General features: G+C 53.6%; 1 protein-coding gene across 1 annotated transcript in view; it reads left to right on the plus strand.

Moving 5' to 3' along the window:
* The window catches only part of ZNF423 (zinc finger protein 423), a 321,245-nt gene continuing 303,055 nt past the window's right edge, over positions 1–18,190 (plus strand). The window contains exon 1 of the mRNA XM_004431589.3: positions 1–355. Coding sequence (XP_004431646.2) covers positions 316–355 — 40 coding nt within the window. The 5' untranslated portion in view covers positions 1–315. The remainder of the gene's footprint in view (positions 356–18,190) is intronic.

Here is an 18,190-nt window from a genome sequence, read left to right on the forward strand (position 1 = left end):
CCTCCGGACTCCCCGCGCCGCTGGGACCGCCGCTGGGACCGAGAGCCCCCGGCTGCCGCATTGCAACAGGCAGGCCCCCGGCGCGCCCCCCGGGCCTCCCTCCGCCCCCGAGCGGCCTCGGCCGGCCCGGGCCTCCCCCACCAGGGAGGCCGCCCCGGACCTGCGATCCGCTCCCCGCAGCCGCCGACCCGGCTGCAAAAAAAAAAGTTTCCGAGAGGCAGGCGGAGGAGAAGGGGGAGAAGGGCAGCCCGGAGCGGCGGGGGGCGGCGGGGGGAGCCGGCCGCGGAGGGCGACGGAGCGCCGGGAGCCCCGGACATGTCCAGGCGGAAGCAGGCGAAGCCGCGCTCGGTGAAAGGTGAGCGAGCGAGGCCCGGCGGAGGCGCGAGCGAGCGAGGAGGGAGGGAGCGAGGGAGGAGGGACCGGCGAGCGGGCGGGCGGCCGGGGACCCGCGCGAGCGAGCCGAGAGGAGGAGGAGGAGGCGGCGGCGGAGGAGGCGGAGGCGGAGGAGGAGGAAGAGGAGGGGGAGGAGGGAGCCGGGAGCGGGAGGCGGAGGCGGTGGAGGGGCGCGCCGCGGACACCCTACCCGCCCGGACCCTCTCCGGGCCCGGCGCCGCCGCCCGCGGGGCTCCTGGGCCTGGGGGCGCCGCCGAGGGGCCCTCGCTGCTCCCTCCGTGCGGGCCCCGGGCCCGCGTGGCCAATCAAGGGGTGCGGGCCCGACTTGGCGGGGATTGCGAATCTCGGCGGCGGCGGGAGGAAGGAAGAGTCGGTGAGGACGGGCGCCGGGAGGCCAGCAGCTCCGAGGCCGCTCTCGCTGGGCCCCCGGCCTCGTCGCCCCGGGACGCCGAGGGCGGCGGGCGTTGCTTGCGCGCGCCCCGGGCGCCGCGCCCTCGCCCCGGCCGCCCCCCCCCCGCCCCCTGCCCAGGCCGAGCTCCCGGCCCGGGCCCCCGCACTTCCTGCCTCCTCCACCGAGGCCAACCCGGCCGGGAGCCTCCGCCAGGAGTTCATTGTCTGCGCAGCGCCGGCGGGACGCGGGTCCCCAGGGGAGCGCAGCGGCCGCGGTGCGAGCCCCTCCGAGGAGGGCACCCGGGCCCCGACCCGGAGCCCCGCATCCTCGACACCCAGGCCAGCTTCCTGTATCGGGCCCCCGCAGTGCACACGTTTGTGAGGAGACACACACACACACACACACACACACACACACACACAGACACCCACCCCTTCGTCTCCTTGCTTTGCTTTCTATTTCCATCGAGGGCCCCCGGCTGGAGTGGGCCCCTGGAGAGGAGAGGCCCCGGGGTGAGGCCGCGCGCAGGCGACTGAGCCCCTCCCCTGCCCTTCTCTCCCCACCCGCTGGCCTCTCCGGGCCTCGCTTGCTGCTTTGTCCCGATTTCCAGCCCCTCGGCTGGGTGCCCGGCTGCGCTGGGAGATGATAGAGGAGGGACGGGATGAGAGTGGTTACGACTCTGGATCCAAAAGTCCCGAGGCCCTTGTCCTCTCCCAACTCCCCTGATGACCTCTGGCCCAAGCCCAGTTCTGCTCTGAAAAGTTCATTTCCTGGAGGCCTGCGCGGGAAGGCGCTGGAGCCCCGCTCCCTTCCTGCCAGCCTTGCTCCTGCCTGGAATGGCTGGGACTGAATCTGGCAAGGAGGGTCGTGAGACACCCGCCATTACTCTCATTCTAAAGTCCCAGGAGATCCGGGGGCACCGGCTCGGCAGAGACTCTCCTGTCCTCTTAGAAGCAGACCAACTCAGTCCCAACTCAGCAAGCCGGCGGCTCCCTTTCCTTTTTCCTTGCGAGAAGCTGGTCTTGTTCCCCTCACCCTGGCAGGCATCCCAGTCCGGGATAGGCTGGCCTGCTCCACAGAACTGGGGGTCCACAGGGTGTTCTGATTGAGGGACAAGAAAACCAGAAGAGAGACCCCAAGAAGGGGACAGGCAATTGTAGGTGTTTGTCCTTTTGCTGAATAGAAGGGCTCTGTGGCTTGCGGTAATATTTAATTTCTTTTCTTTTACCCTGGCTCACTGCTCACTCCTCTAGGAGCCACTTAAGGTGGCCTGGAAGAAAATGTGGAATCAGAAGCTCTGGTTGGAAAAACTGTTTTATTGAACCCAGGCGGTTGATTGGGTTAAAATCTATGTATAGGAGCAGACTTTTCATAAAGGAAGATGCAAAGCTTACCTACCTCTAACCTCAGTCGGTGCCTCCCAACCTTCTTATTTCGGAAGGTGTGACACAGAAAGCAAAGGTAGAGCGGTTTGCAGTGAACAGATGGGTGGGTGTTTCAGAGTTGCTCAAACCTGATTCTAAAACCACTCTGTTTCTCTGAGAAAGACTCAAGAATTGGTCTTCAGCCTTTCATGAAATGAGCCTTGACATGATTTTCACTGAGGGTCTCTCCCTGAATGTACTGTATTTGTGTGGATGTTTGGCAGACAATTCAAGCTAACTGATGGGGGAGGACAGCCAAGTGGGAACAGACCAGTGCAGGCATTTGAGAAGTGTTGTGAATATCAACCTCAGGTGCCTTTCTGCCCTTGGAAGCTGCCGTCCTCTGTTTCTCCCTGTGGTTCTTTGCATTTTCGAAAAGCAGCTACAACCCTTGTCTCTCACCATTTCGCCTTTTATTCAGTTTACCAGGGTGAATAGGGTGGAGATGTGGCCACTTATCAAGGGAGGAATTAAGAGAGAAGATAATTTGAATAGATAAGAGTTACAGCAGGTGATGCATTTATTGCTTTTCAAGAACTGCCTCCCCCCCCTTTCTCAAGCAATATTCAAAAGTGTGTGCTTGACTGTGGACAGCTCCACACCAAGTGTTTAAAACGACGTCTTCACCTTTAAAGATGTTTGAAGGTGCTTCTTACGGAACAGTAGTGCCTTTTAAATTTTATTTTGCCCGCACTGCTGTGTGTCAGGGCTAAGGTAGAGGCATTGTGGACTTCCCCAGCCCGCGCGTTCTGCTGTGCAAGTCGCTTGACTGTAATTCGTAATTGATCTCGGAAATGTGAAAGCCCATAGCAGGAAGGAAAGACAGAAATATAACAGTTTCTAATGGATGCTCAGAAAGTGTGATTTGAAAGCACCAGTGTTGCTGCTTTGAAAATCAAACAGGCCTGGGGGATGGGGTGGAGGGGTCTCACTTCCCACTTGGGGACACAACCTCCCTTCTGGACTGGGGTCACTCGTCCCCTCGGGATGTTTGTCCTTTTTTGGAAAAGCCAGCTCCCAGAGAGGACACCCAGCAAATAGGGTAGGGGGCCGGGGCAGTAGGGCAGGGGGGAGAATAGCCCATTGGTTTTCAAAAGCCTTGTGATTTAAGGAAAAAACACCAAAAACCCACAAATGTTACAAAAGTCACATTTTCTGACCGATTTTCCCTCCCTACACCATTCTGCCCCCTTTTGTTTCCTGGTGGTGTGGTGTGGCGGTTGCGAGATGATTTGTTCCCTTTGATAATTTTGGCCTCATTCTCTGGGGCTGTTCTTATCACATCTCACTGATGTTATTTTGGCTGATGAGACCGGGTGGTTTGGTAACCTGTCTCCCTTCACCTACGCTGCCTCCTCAGATCCATGAAACAGCCTATTCATTTATATGGAAAATAAATACACCTTTTTCCTAGCCTCGGCTTAAAACTTTTGAATAATTTGTAATATAGTCAATTTTCTCCGTCTAGCAACTGCCTGTTAATTACAATTCTTAATGTTAATTAGCACTCAGGCTGCGTCCATGCACCCCCGCCCAACCCCAACATCCCAAACTACCCCCAGTGACTTCTCTATGCTCCCCCCCACCCCCATTTTCTTCTCCTGCCATCCCGTAGCTCCTCGGAAGTCCATCTTATAAATTTCGTGGTCTAGGGACTTGGGAACAGTGTTGTTTGCCCCTGCTCGTGTTTCCATGGAAATAATTGAGATGTAATAAATAGAGGCGTTCTGAGGTTACAGGTTTCTTGATTCAGCTGAGACCACATACAAGTGTAAATTGTTGAGATTTGTTTGGCTAAATGTACATGATCTTGTAGGAAGGGCAGAACAAATCCTTTATAGGTTCTTTAGCTTTCTGTGTGGATTGGGGCAGCTGATATTTACTCCTAATAATTAATCTCCCCCTCCTCAGTAAAGTCACCCATTCCCAGCTTTGGAAGGGCCTGTCTCTCTCTAGAAAACAGTCTTTATGTCTAGTAGCTGCTGTTTAGAACTGCTGTTCTTACACCTGTTTCTTTGCAAAAACTCAATAAGTGATAAAATAAGATAACCATGTGCCTCCGGCAGGAGGACCCGGCTATACGTTTAACCGTAAGGTGCGTAGTGTGCATTAATAACGAAAGGTGCAAAATGCCGGTGACTTTACAGTCATAAAGTAATTCGGTAGAAGCAGCCAGCCCTGGCACTGTGGTGGCATGCTACAGCGTGTTAACAGAGGAGGAGGCGGGGGAACCCGGAGAGGAGGAAACTGGAGTGCAGCATCTTTGAGTACGGCGTTCCTAGCTGGGGACCAGAGGCTGGGCATCTGGTTCAGTCTAATAGAAAGTTGCAATAATTGCTATATCGGTAGCCAACTCTTAAGCTGGTGGCTGTGGAATTCTTCCCCTGGTGTAGGATTTAATAGTCTGGCAATTAGATGCATTGATTTCTCTTAACTGTTCATTTGGATGTGTAAACGAAAGGAACCTGCCACTGAGGCTGATGGTGCAGACGTACTGCCTGGCTCTTGGAAAAAGGCTGACTTAGGTGGTGGTGGTGGTGGTAGAATATGATTCTTCAAGGCAGTGTTGGGGCCAGTTCCCTCTTCTTTTAAAATTTCTTCCCATTTTGCAGTGAAATGAAATAGCACCTGTTGTTCAGATACTGTTTAAAAATAAACAGTGGTGTCCAGTTATGTCTGAAAAGTAAAAACATCCTTTTCTGCTGCAGATGCTTGTAGAATAACATCTCTGTCTTTGACTGGACTCACTTGCATATTTTTGGCAGATAGTCTGTTAGGTACTAGAGGGAAAAGTCACAAAACACCTTGACTCTGAGTTCCAAAGGGACCCCCTGCTGGAAATTGAGTCAGTTTTCTCCCCTCCTCCTCCTCAGCAATAGTCTGGGAGCCACCTAGACCAGTGGCTCTTTCAAGGCCTGAGGAGGTGTGGGGACATGGCTCTCGGACCCCTGGGCAGGCTAGTGGGCTCTGCGACTCCAGTGGCTTGGAGATTGTAGATAATGAGCTTTCACAAACATTAGCACCTCTTAACTCCCTGCTCCTGGACCCGCAGGTTTCTGTCACCAACTTCTGACATGCAGGCATCTGAAACCGTCTTGATGGTAAGCAAGCAGATGATGGCTGGCTTTTCTGATGGCCCGATCCTTTTTACCACAGTGGATGGGTGGGTTACTTACCTCTTTGCTTGGCCGAGGTTAAGATGCATTTACCTTTCCTGGACCTTGTCCATGGTGCACTGCTGTTTGCAAAGAATACTGTCTTCACGTCTCAAAAACGTTTGCAGTAGATTTCAGGGCTCCTTTCTTATCTGCGGGTCTAGGGTAATTACAACGGAATACCTTGAAAACTGTCAGTGCGCTCCCCATCACTGTGGGTAGCTGGGGAAAACCTCAATACACCTTGGTTGGTGAATTTGGCAATTTCTGCACATTCCTGTCCGCTTGCAAGGGCATTTTGTGCATAAACATGTTAGTCGGTAATCAGTGTAGTTTTGCACCCAAAATGGACTAATTAAACCTGGATTGATGAGGTCCCACTCGAAGTTTTTGGCGCTAGCTTCACTTCCCTCAGCCTACTGTGGGAGAGGTAGGGTGGAGCGCAGTGGGGAGATGCTGATGGAAACTTTTGATTCATAGCTTACCTGCTAGGATCGGTGGCAGCCAATGATTGGGGTTGTATACTCAGTAAATAAAAATACTTTACCTTTTTCAAGGAGCGCCAATTAGCTGATTGCTCAGTGTGGCTGTCTTTAAGGAGAATGCTGTTTTACCTATCTTCTTGTACAAAGGTTTGATTTTTAATGTCTTGTGAAAAGGATTTTCTTTGTCTTGATTGATGTCAGGAATAAAAGCATGATGGTAATATCCCTTTGAAAGCTATTGTACTGTCAGCCCTGGCTGACAGCGGGAGGGCCTCCCAGCGTTATAGATTAGTGCTGTGAAAACACTGACATTTTCTTTGTTACGTTGCTGTTGTCTACTTGCAAAGTCAATTACACAATGTTGGAGCTCAGTTACCGAGTTGACTTTGGGAGTAGCAACGTCTTTCATTATCTTCTTAAAGATATAATTTTCCTTTGTGTTGTTGTTTTGTTTTCTTTTTTTTTTTAACCTGTCTCCTTCTGGTTCCTGCCCCCCCCCCCCCCCCCCGAACATGTTAGCTAGGCAAACACTCTGGTTTCAATGGTGACAAGTCAAATTCAAAGATTGCCACGTCATTATCTCTGAATTCTTCTGCTCATTCACATTTCAGTGGCTTCGTATTCATACAATGAAAACAGCAGCCAAGATACGTAAAAAAATCCATCAAATGAGATTACAGTGTTGATAGTCTCTTATCAAGTGGGTTGTTCTCTGGATCTGGGGTCCTTGAGGTTGGCAAATTCAGGATTTTCTTTCTTTTTTTTCCTGTAGACTCTGACCCTGGCTGAACTAGGTTCCTGGATTAATGGGACCCCAGCAAACTGTTTTTTGTTATTGAAGATTTATAAGCATTCTGATTTCAGAGGCCGGGACTGTTGAGTTTTGGACTTAGAATCCTGCATGACATCACGGCTGGGGTGGAAGGGGTCTTGTAAGAGAATTGTGTCATCCATCCCTCTCCCGTTGCAGATGGCAGACGTGGATTATAAGGCGGTCCAAGTGTGCCTTTCCTGGGCGCCCCTGGACTCAGGAGTGATCTGCATTCCCGTCTCAGTGTGGGAATCCTGCTGCTGAAAGGGAGGCAAACCTTGAAATGTTCGAAGCTGAAATGGTCAGGGTGGATGTTTTTATTTATCCTCTGCCCTCCCCTCCATCCCTGCCTTCTCCAGAAACAGAAAAACCTAAATTCCTTAGTTCTCTGAACCCAGCTGCCAAAGAGGCAGTTCCCTGAGAGCAAACAGAACTCGGGGCAAGGAGATGGTGGCCACCAGAGGACAGGGGCCCATCAGGAACCTCCGTCCGAGGACACCGATTGTGGCCCCGAAGTTATTATTACGAACCACCAGACAAGAGCGTGTGATCGCCGGCAATTTGTCAGGACTAATTTTGTTTTTCTCCAATAATTGAAAATTAATGTCTTGAAGTGAAAGCAGATGTTCATGTCATCTTCTGAATTGGGATATAAAATGGGGCTCGGTAGATAGACTCACTAATTTAACAGCAATTTCCCTCTCGTAGCTAATGGGGGTGTTGGGGCTGGCGTCACCCAAGGACCGGGGCAAGGGGGTGAGAGCTAGTGCCAGGAGCGGGTTGCACAAGTGTTCTTTCTGAGGTGGATGGGCAGAGCCCTGGGGATGGAGGCGCGGAGGGAGCCTGCATTTTGGAGGGAGAAGATGTAAATAAAAATATTTCCCTGGGCTATGAAACTTGGAGAATTCACTGTTTTGAGTACTCATTCGCACAAGAAGTATTTATTGAGCGAATTCAAGGCATTACGCTGGACAAGGTGAGGGGAGGCCTGGGTTGGGGAGAGAGTGGAATCATACAGGTTAGTGGACCCTCAGTTTGTCACCTGGAGTAAAGCTGGTTAAAACTGCAGGTTCCTGGGCCCAGATCCTAGAGATGCTCACCCCGCTGGTCTGGGGAGGGGCTCAGGACTCTTCATTTTGTTCCCTTTTTAAATATTGAGGTTAAGATATACATAACATAACATTTGTGAGTGTGGTTCAGTGGCATTAAGTCCATTCACACTGTTGTGCAGCCATCACCACCCTGAGCTTTCAGGTTTCATCGGCACCCAGGGGGTGGTACGTGGGGGATCTCAGCCCCCACCCTCTGAGGAGGCCGTGGGTTCAGGGTCTCCGTTTTCCAGGGAGAAATGAAACACGGGGGCTCAGAAGATGACGAGACTCTCTGGAGAGCCGGTGGTGCTCCTCCTTGATCTAGTGTGAGAGGTGAGACGGGTGTGCCCGAAGCTAGGGCAGGGCGTGTGATTAGGACCCCAGCGGGGCAGGTGGGCTGGGCGCGGGGCAGGAGGGGTGCTTAGGAGATGCTGAGTGATCTGGTGACCATTCTCAGGATTAGAATGTTCGTTCTCTCTCACTGAGGACACCATTCCTCTGCAGACTGAGATGGGCTGGGTGTGAGCTTGCCCAGTGGCCCTGGCAGGGCAGATCCCAGAGGTCCCCCCACCTGCCTGTCAGGACCCAGACAGCCCCCCGGCCTCACCCAGCCCTGCACACTTCAGGCTGGTTTGTCTGTGATGAGGAAAGGGGAGGGACAGCTGTTCAGGAACGGCCACTGAGTTGCCTTGACTTCCCTTCCTGGAGCGCCGACCACATCTGGGCTGCAGTCCGGCCCTGCAGACCCTTACACTGTTCTCCTCCTCGGAGGTGCCAGGCACCTTTTTCTCCCCAGTTTTCTCTGTAATTGAAATCTGCCCTTTCGTTACCTGGGCATGAATTATTTTTTGCAGCGTTGTCATTCCCTATCCTGCTGTGAGGTTTATCTCTTCTGTTGATCCTAATTAAATAAAACATTCTGCTCACCTAACTCCTGTTGCACTGAATTTTACCTGCCTGAGGGCAGAGCGATGGCCATCTGGGCTTGGATAGGGAGCAGGGCATGGCTGGGTAACGGGGCTGGGGTGGTAGTGGGTGTGGCATCCAGGCTGCGTGTACCCCTGTGGCCTGGGGCCTGCAGGACCTGTAGCCACCAGCAATGTAGAGCGTATTTCTGGTTCCTGAACCAGAGTTATGGCTTTGTCCCTAGTCACTTGGGGCTGCAGGTTTGAACTTGGGGAGAGGAGAGACAATCACCTCGGGGAGAGGAGAGAGTCCCCAGGGAGAGGGTGAGGGAGGAGAGCAGGCTCCCAAAGCGGGGGGAATGGAAAGAGAGGGCAGACTCCTGTCACCTGGAGTGGAGGCTGCAGAGAGTGCTGGGTTCTCTCGGGAGCAGTGAGCCGTCTCCGTGCCCAGGACAGCTCTGCTGATGCCCTGTGCCCCTCAGGGAGGGAGTGGCCAGCCAGGGGCCTGGCACACCTATTGGGAAGATTCAGACCTTTACTATTTTTGCCTTTGAACTTCTCAGAATCCTGAAAACCTCAGGTTAAAAAGGAACTTTGGGGGTCACTTCATTCAGACTTCTTTGGGTGTGTCTGTGGCATCCTTAGTTTCATCCAGCCTGGACTTGCACACTTTCTATCTCAGGGAGCTCACTACCTCATGCACATCTGGGCATTTTGGGTTTGAATTTTACCTGTTCTTGTTTCCATTTAGCTGCAGTCTGCCTCCTGTAATTTAGGTGCGTTGGTCCTGGTTCTGTCTCCTGGGGCCACAGGGAGTAACTCAGATCCCCAGTCCCCGAGCAGCCCTGTGGAGAGCTGGCAAGCTCGCCTTCCCCTGCTCCCTCAGGGGAAGGATCTCTGTGAACGGGGTGCGGTCATCCTGATGGGCTTCCAAGACCCCACACTCATTCATAGATGGCCTCGACCTAGGCTTCTGGATCCTTGTGTTTCAAAAGGATTTCTTACGTGAATGAGTAAATGTGTAAACTGTTGAGGGAACAAATGAATGAGTGGATAAGTGAATGAATGAGTGAAGAGATGACTGATGAATGAATAAATGAATTCCTAAATGAATGAGTGAGTGAGTGAGTGGACTGAGGGAACACAGATATCCTTGAGGGTGACTTTGATGGTCTCTCCTGCCCCCCTCCACCTCCCCCCGGCCCCTATTCGTGTTCAGGAGGTTTGAGATGCTCCGCCCTGGAGGACTGGGTGCCTTCATGCCCCTTGGGGTTGGAGATGCCTTGCGCCCGTTCTTGCCCTTCACCCTCCGCCCAGTCTGGGGGTGGCAGTGCTCTCTGCTGTGCGATTGTAGCTACTGTTTATCGAGGGCTTTGTGCCAAGCATTGTGCTAGATTGTAAAACGTTGTTTTTAAATAATAAAAGTATATGAGATTTTAATACTAATTTTAAATAAAACAGAACTTTTTAATTGAGTAAACTCCCCATCCTGCCCCCGGCCATCCTGCCACATTGCCGAGGGGGCTTCGGACTGGACAAATTTGACCCGGCTCAGTGCTGGCCAGGGCTCTGCAGTCCAGCCTCCATTAAACGGCCTTCAGGACCTTTCTCCTCTTTCAGGGACGGTTTGCCCCTGAAAGATGCACTAGGAGTGAGGGATGGGGTTGAGGAAAGCACGCAGGAAGGAGAAAGTGGGATGTGTTTGCAGGGAACCTGGCAGTAAAATAAAACTCAGAATAAAAAAGAAAGACCTCCTCCCTGAAGGTCTGAGTCAAGACTGATTTATTTCTCTTGAAGGAGAGGGTTGTGGGTTGGAGGAAACATGCTCTGTGATCTTGGGTAAGAGACTCCCTCTCTGGGCCTCGGTTTCCCTGTCTGTGAAATGGGATGCAACTGGTTGGATTAGCTACTTGTCTTAGATCTTTTAGGATTTTAATTCTTGGAAGATAAGAAGGGGAAAACCCAAGAAGCTTTAGCTTTAAAATAATACAGGCTCGAGAGACATCGTTAGGTCTTTTCAGATTACTTTTTAAAGTGACCAGTCCACAGAGGGAGAATTCTGAAGAGGCAGCTCTGGGGAATCCTCCCCTGCTCCCCTGGCCCTTTGGAGGGTGGAGGGGAACATGGGACAAGAGAGGAAATGTCGGGGCTTGACTGTCATGTCAGAATCTTTTCAGGGGCCTGAGAGTTCATCTTGTGGTGTCCCTGGCTCTCTGGGCCCCTGGGGCTTTCCCAGGCCTTGTTGGAGCAGGTTCTCAGGTGCTTCTCTAATCCAGGGACAACTTGGGCGGAGAATGACCAGTCCCACATCTGCCCATCCAGAGCCACCAGCAAGGCCAGCCCTGATCCCCAGGGAGGAGGTTGGAGGGACAGTCATGACCAAGCACTTCCCTGTGCCAGGCCCTGCCTTCAGCTCTTCCCACATGTCCCCCCCAATTCTCACAACAGCTCTCTGATTCATCTCAGTCTCACAGATGCACAAACTGAGGCACACAAGTACCTTGCCCAAAGTCACACGGAGGAGGTTGGCGGAGCCGGGATTAGCCCAGGCCTCGTCTAGCTCCTGAGCCTGAGTCAGTCATCATTGCCTGTATTTATAACTGCCTCAAGGGCCGGAAAAGCCAGCAGAGAAACTCGTGCTTTCTCTGGGAGCTGAAGAAGTCCCCGGACCCTGGGCTAGGAGAGAGGGCCGTGAGGAAAGGCACAGGGGGTCTGGTCTGTGAAACCCCTCTTTGTAATGCTGCTTTCTGGCCTGTCCACATTTACGTCTTAAAAAAATAATGGAATCCCCTCCTTCCGCAGAGATAAGCACTGTTTTCCAGTTATCTTTCCTTCTAGACCCTTTCTGTGCTGCATTGACACAAAAACACATGTGCAGACACCTGGGCAAACCTACCTTTAAACCTGGATAGTCTCATGTGCCGCTTGACCACACTCGCTATGTGTTTTCACGTAGCAGTGCGTTTCCAATCTTGGTTGCAAGTTGGTATCATCTTAGGCACTTAAAGAAATAATATTACCTGGGCCCTACCACAAACCAAATGGTCCAGTCTTTGAGGAGGGGGCCCCAGGTCACTTTTTTTTAGAGCTTCCAGGGTACTTGGAGTGTGCAGCCAGGGTTAAGAACCGATCGTGTAGGAGATACCATCATCTTAGTGTTATAGACCTCTCCCACTTCAACAGCCATCATTCTATAGAATGGATGTACCAGAATTCACCTGCAATCCTCTATTGATGGACACTTAGCTGCTTTCAGTTTTTCACTGTTATGAACCGTGACGCCAGGAGCATCCTCATTTATAAATCTTCATGTATCTTAGGCTAGATTTCTAGAAGTGGAATTGTTAGGTCAAAGGGTAGTCATTGGAAAAATTTGATAGATAGTTCCAAATTGCCCTCCACAAAGGCTACACCAAACTATCCTTCCATAACAATGTGTGAATGCGTGTTTCTCCCAATTCTTGCTCACATAGGATGTATTCTTTTTTCTCTTTCTTTCATCTTCTTTTTTTCCCGCCTTTTTCTTTTTCCAATCTGGTGGGCAAGAAACAGCTCATAGTTTTAATTTGTACTTCCCTGATTACTAGTGAAGTTGACAATTTTTCTTATGTTTATAGACCATTTTTATTTCTTCTTGAAGAAGGGGCACTGCACTGAATGTGGAGCTTGGGGGTTTGGGCATTTCTTTCCCTCAGCTAGTCCTTTAGTCATGTCTCTTCTTTCTTTCATCCATCTATCCATTCATCCATCTATCACCCATCCATCCATCACCCATCCATCCATTCATCCATCTATCACTCATCCATCCATCCATCACCCATCCATCCATTCATTCATCTATCACCCATCCATCATCCATCCATACCTCCATCACCTGCCTATCATCCATCATCCATTCATTCATCATCCATCCATTCATCATTCATCTATCCATTCTCCCTTCTTTTCCCTCCTCTCCTCCTTCCTTCTTTTCCCTCCTTCGCCCCCTCCTTCCCTCCCTCCCTCCCTCCCTTCCTTCCTTCCTCTAAATCCTGAGTATCTTACCTAGGTGAAGACTCTTTGCCTGGGCTCCAAGAAGGGTGCAGAGAACCAAATGGAGGCCATGCCCTCAGGGAGCCCACAGTCTGGAGCGGATGTAGGACCCTAACCACAGGACCAGACAGAGCAGGCCAGTATAGAGGTGCAGGGTGAGGGCTTAGTGAAGCGGGGGGGATTCCTTTTGATAGGGGGAATCAGGCAAGGCTTGGAAGAGGGGGTGGTGTTTGATTTGGGCCCAGAAGGATGGACTCACAACACCAAGAGCAGCTAACATTAATGAGCACCCTCTGTGCAGGCACTGGGCTGTGCCCTTCACAGGCAGTATCTCATTTAATCTTGACCCTCACTTCTGACCGCTCAGGTGGGGGCCTCAGGCTTTCTTTTTCCCCAGCAATAATGGATCTTAGAGACTCCTCAGCTGAGCTCCCTTCTCATGTGAATGGTCAGACTTTTCCAGAGAGGGCAAATCAGCTGTCCAAGGTCATACAATGACCTTGTGGCAGAACTGTGCCTGGGGACAGGGCAAGGATGAGGGAGAGTGTGGATTTTGCTGCTGCCACTGATCCAGGCCAAGGCTTGCCTCGGGACCACCTGGGACCCCAATCTTCTGGGGTGTGGGGGATTCTGAACAGGCAGACCTGGGCTCCCACACCTCATCCCACCCACATTCTCCCACATTCTCGGTGGGCCTCAGCTTCATTTTCTGTGGAATAGGGCCTCCAGTCCCAGGAGAGGGGTGAGGGTGAAATCTCAGGAGGGAGAAAGAGCTTTGTGAAACCGAAAGGGCCGTCCGGAGGGTTGGGCGGGAGACACGCTGGGGAGCAGCCTGACTCAGACGGCCGTCCTCTCTCTCTCGTCTGTAGGTTTGTGCTCAGAATGCAGCGCCAGAGAAAACGGGCGGCAAAAACCTAGGTTTTAATGTCACCTGCTGGGGTGACCCTACCCTCTTGGAGGTGCCAGGTTGTGAACGAGGCCTCTGCATCCCGCATGTCCATTCTCTCCACCACCCCAAGGACAGCTGCCTTTCTTAAGGCGCCCACTGCCAGGCACAAGGAAGGAGACTGTGTGGGAGGGCATATGCCCCAGAATGGGTGTGCACGTGTGTGCCTGTGTATATGCGCATGTGCCTGTGTGCATGCACATACATGTGCGTGCATGCATCTCTGTGCATGCACGGAAATGTGTCTATGCATGTGCACATACGTGTGTGCATGTGTCTGTGTGTATGTGTGTGCATACACACAGTATATGTGCATGTGTGAGTGTGTGCAGTGTGTACTAGCTCGTTTGCCTCTGTGTGCACATGTATGCATGTGTCTGTGTGTGAGTCTGTGTGCAGTGCGTACTAGCAGTGTGTACTTTGTGTGCACATATATGCATGTGCATGTGTGTGCATGTGTGAGTGCCAGCCTCCGGGGTAGAGACTCCTGTCGCTGCTTGCATAGGTCAGACTCTCAGTATCGGGGCAGAGAAGGTGGACATGGGTGGGAGACTTTGTTCATGAATTTGCTTTATCTGTATTCATTTGAGTATTTTTGTAGCATCTGCTCTGTGCCAAGCACCATGCTAGATCTGATCCCACAAAAAGAAAGAAGAAACAGTTCTCTCTCCTTTCTAAGATTCACTTTACCATCTGTAGAGTCATGGTTGTGAGGGTGGGAAATGAGTTTATATTGGTGTTTCCCAAAAATGTGTTCCAGGATTTTGTTGATTTTCCACCAAAAGAATAAAAAATGTTTTCTGTGGCCAAACACGTTTGGCAAACACTGTGTTAAACGGAGTTAAAAGTTTTTAAAACTTTCAAGGCTTCTCAGAGCCTCTAAAATGCTAACGTGGAACTCTCTCGGAGACGTTAACGGTTTCTGATTTCTAGACTTATTTGATCACTTGTCAGGGAATCCTCTTAGCTGGGTGCAGTTTGGGTTTCTAGGCTTTTAAGATCTGTCGTTACCTGTTTGTTCACTCATTCACTTGTTTATTTCTCCGTCCCACTCATGGTTATGGAGTACCCACTGCGCACCAGGCACTGTTCAAGGTGCTGAGGCCACCGTGGTGGACAGTTTATTCTAGTGGAGGCCCCACCGTCTACAAGTACAGGAATCAGTAACTTGGGGGGATAGTTTAGGGGATAGGGAGTGGTGGGGGAGGCTGTTCAGACAGGGCCATCTGGAGGTGACACTTGAGCCCAGGGGGATGGGGGGAGTCCTGCGGGACCTGGGGGCTGGAAGCCTATGTGGTTGGTGCTTTGAAGGGGCTGGCAGATGTGGGAGGTGGGGGTCCTTCGCTGGGCCTCTGCCTCCCCACGCTGGGAGGACTCACCCCTGGCCCAGGCCTCTTTGGTTTCTATGGCACAGTCCAGGCTCAGAGAGAGACTTCGCTGGGTGGTGTCAGTTCGATGGGGCTGTTTCTGGGCAAGGACAGCTTCTGGCTCCCAGTCCTGCCCTAGCAGCCTCATTGGCGCTCCTCCCCAAACCATGTGGTCCTATCTTGGTGTAACCCTGTGCACATCACCACGGAGGGCTCAGGGGATGGTCCCTCCCTGGGCAGGCCATCTGTGAGCAGCACCCAGCAGAGCCCCTGCTGTCTCCGTGTCCCCAACGCCTGGCACTGGACGCACATGCCCACCCCTATCTGACAGATGGAGAAGGAGGCCAGGAAGCTCTCGCAGCCCATTGCCTCAGAGGTCCAGCCTAGAATCCAACCCTTTTGCAAGCCAGGCTGTGACCCGAGGCTGGAGGGGTAGGGGAGAGCCCAGATTTCCAGGACGGGAGGTGGGATCTGGGGCCTTGAGGGCCCTCCTGGGGTCTGCCTTCAGAGTTGCCTGGTGTGATCTGGGTCCTGGGAGATGAGGGGAGGGGGCGGGGATGGGAGGAGCGGGACGGAGAGGTGGGGCGACGGGGAGGCGGTCAGGGGTGGGAGAGGGCGCCGAGCTCCGGGGCTGGGTAGGAGGTGGGAGAGGAGACGGGGAGGGGGCGCAGGGGAGGGGGCCTGCGGCTCTTCCCTCCCCGGAGCCCCGGCGAGCCGGCGGGCGCTTGGGAACGCGGCCCCTCCCCGGCCCTCGTCTGCCCGCCCCGCGGGGCGGCCCGGGACCCCTTTGAGGCGGCCGTCCTGGGAACGCGTCGGGCCGCCCCCCGCCCGGAGGGCTCCATGGCTGCGGCGCAGTCACTCAGGCCCGGGTCCGGGCACAAAGCGGCCGCGGCGGGGGGCCGGCTGGGAAGGCGCGGGCTGCGGCGCTCGCTCGCGCTGCCCGGGGCGGGGAGGGGGGCGGGCTTGTTCTGCGCCGCGGGCCGCCCCGCCGCCCGCCCCTCGGAGTCGGGGGCTGTCCGGGCCCAGCCGGCGACCCCAGGACTCCTGAGTCCCGGAGCCGGGAGCGCGGCGGCGGCGGCGTCTAGTCCACAGCTGGGGGCCGGCCCGTGGGTGGGCTGCGGCCCCCGCTGGCCAGATGTGCGCCTCGGGGGAGCCTTTGGGGACTGGAGCACCGATTGGCCCTGGCTTTGGGGCGGGGCTGGGGGAGGGCGTTTGCCAGTAGCACGGGCCATCCGTGAGTGTATAATAATAAACAGCAAATGTCATTGATTGCTTCTGAGCACTTCACACGCGTTAATTCATTTACGCTTCACAGCAAGCCGTGAGGTAGGTACTGTGATTAGCCCCTTTCTACAGAGGAGGAAACTGAGGCCTGGGGTGGGAAAATAAATTGCCCGTGACCCACAGCTAGGACTAGACAGGGTGTGAAGCAGGCACCCCCAGAGCCGTGGTCTGCCCCCGCATGGCGCCCAGGCCTGTGTGTATGGGGTATGTGGTGTGGGAGCGCAATTTTGAGTGCATTTGTCTATGTTCAAGAAATTGCAGACAGAAGGTTTGCAAACAGATCTGAGTCATGATTCTGGGTTTGCCACTTAAAATTCACTCATTCATTCACTGGATGGATGGATACATCCTGACTTCATTCCTTCCTTGGGTGCATATTTCTGAGCCCGCTGGGCAGGCTTATGCTATTGCTGGGTGCACAGTGATGAGTGAGAAGGCCTGGGGCCCTGCCTTCAGGGAGCTGACAGTTTGGTTGGGGGCGGGGTAGTGAGACTGATAAAGGTAAACAGTTACACGGAGAAGTAGTTTCTCCTGGAAAGACTGCTCCAGCTTGTCAGCCTTGGACAGCATTGTCCCGAGGGCATTTCAGAGGAGGTGATGTGTCAGCTGGCCAGGGAGGATGAGGGAGCCACAGAGGGAGGTGAATGGTCCCCTTTGACTCTGAACTCACTCGCAGGGCTACCTCCCCCTGTCTTGGACCCGGCCATGCACAGGAAAGAAGGAGAAGGAAAGGCTGTGGTCTCTGCCCACGAGGACCTGTTGGGACAGAATCGGGGGGAATTTTGAGTATGTATGTCTGGAGGGGCAGGGCCAAGTGCAGTGGGCTCTCCTGGAAAGGCTGGAGCATGGACGAAGAAAGATGCAAGGGAGGGCAGTGGAAGAGGTTGCTGGGCGTGGGGTGGCCCGCTGGTCCTTGCTGGGGAGTCCCTAGGGCAGGCCCCTGGACCTTGAGCTTAAACGACTTCTGAGCATGTCCCAGAGGTTCTCACAGGCATCTCCGAGTACCCAGAGAGCAGGCTGGAAGGCGTCGCTGCCCATTTGCCAGATGAGAAAGGGAGAGCCTGAGAAGCCCACAGCCTTGTCCTGGCTCCCACAGCACATGTGTATCAGCGCTGGTGTCCAGCCATCGGTCAGGCTGCTCATTTCCAAGTTTCCCATGTCCCGTGGATAGGGGTCCTGATCCCCGCCCGCCGGGGCCTGGGGCCCCCTCTGCACACTGTTAGGGTTGGAAATGGAGGGGAGATGCTGATGCTCCGTCGCTGTCACCCAAGTCCCTGAGCCGCCCCCTCCCCCTGACCTCCAGCCAGGCCAGTGAGAAAACAGCTGTCCCCACGTGCCTGCTGCGTCCACAGTTCAGTCTGAATCGGTTATCTGAATGGGCTTTATTCTGTATTTCCTGTTTTCATTGCCTCAAAATACCCATTGCTCAGACTCACCCGGGGAGTGCCAGGCCTGTCATGGGTTTTGGCCTGAGCTCGGATCCCTCCTGGGACCGAGCGGGGTGAGGCTGGGCCTCTCCATAGATGTCTCTGTGCATCCTGTCCTGCCTTGTTTTGTTAGGAGCGTTCCAGTCCTGCTCTTCTCGTGGGGACAGGTTCACTGGGACACAAGGGTGGCAGGAGGGAGTAAGGACGTTCACTGATGGTATGTATTGAGGCTGACGGCCCAGGGCGTGCTGAGTATTTTATATACATTTTCTCATGAATCCCTCCACAGCCCTGTGAGGTTGGTACCATTACGTTTGCCATCCTGCAGGTGAGGGAAGTTTGAGGGTCAGACTGAAATCCAAGGTCACATGTCACAGCCAGGCTGCCTGACACCATGGTGCCTACTCCAGTCACGCCCAGGGCCACCTTCTCTGTGCCTGGGGGACAAGCGGCCCCCCTCCCCCAGGTGCCCATGCTGG

The sequence above is a fragment of the Ceratotherium simum genome, chromosome 30, assembly GCF_057802395.1.
Source record: "Ceratotherium simum simum isolate JZ-2026a chromosome 30, ASM5780239v1, whole genome shotgun sequence".
Lineage (NCBI taxonomy): Eukaryota > Metazoa > Chordata > Mammalia > Perissodactyla > Rhinocerotidae > Ceratotherium > Ceratotherium simum.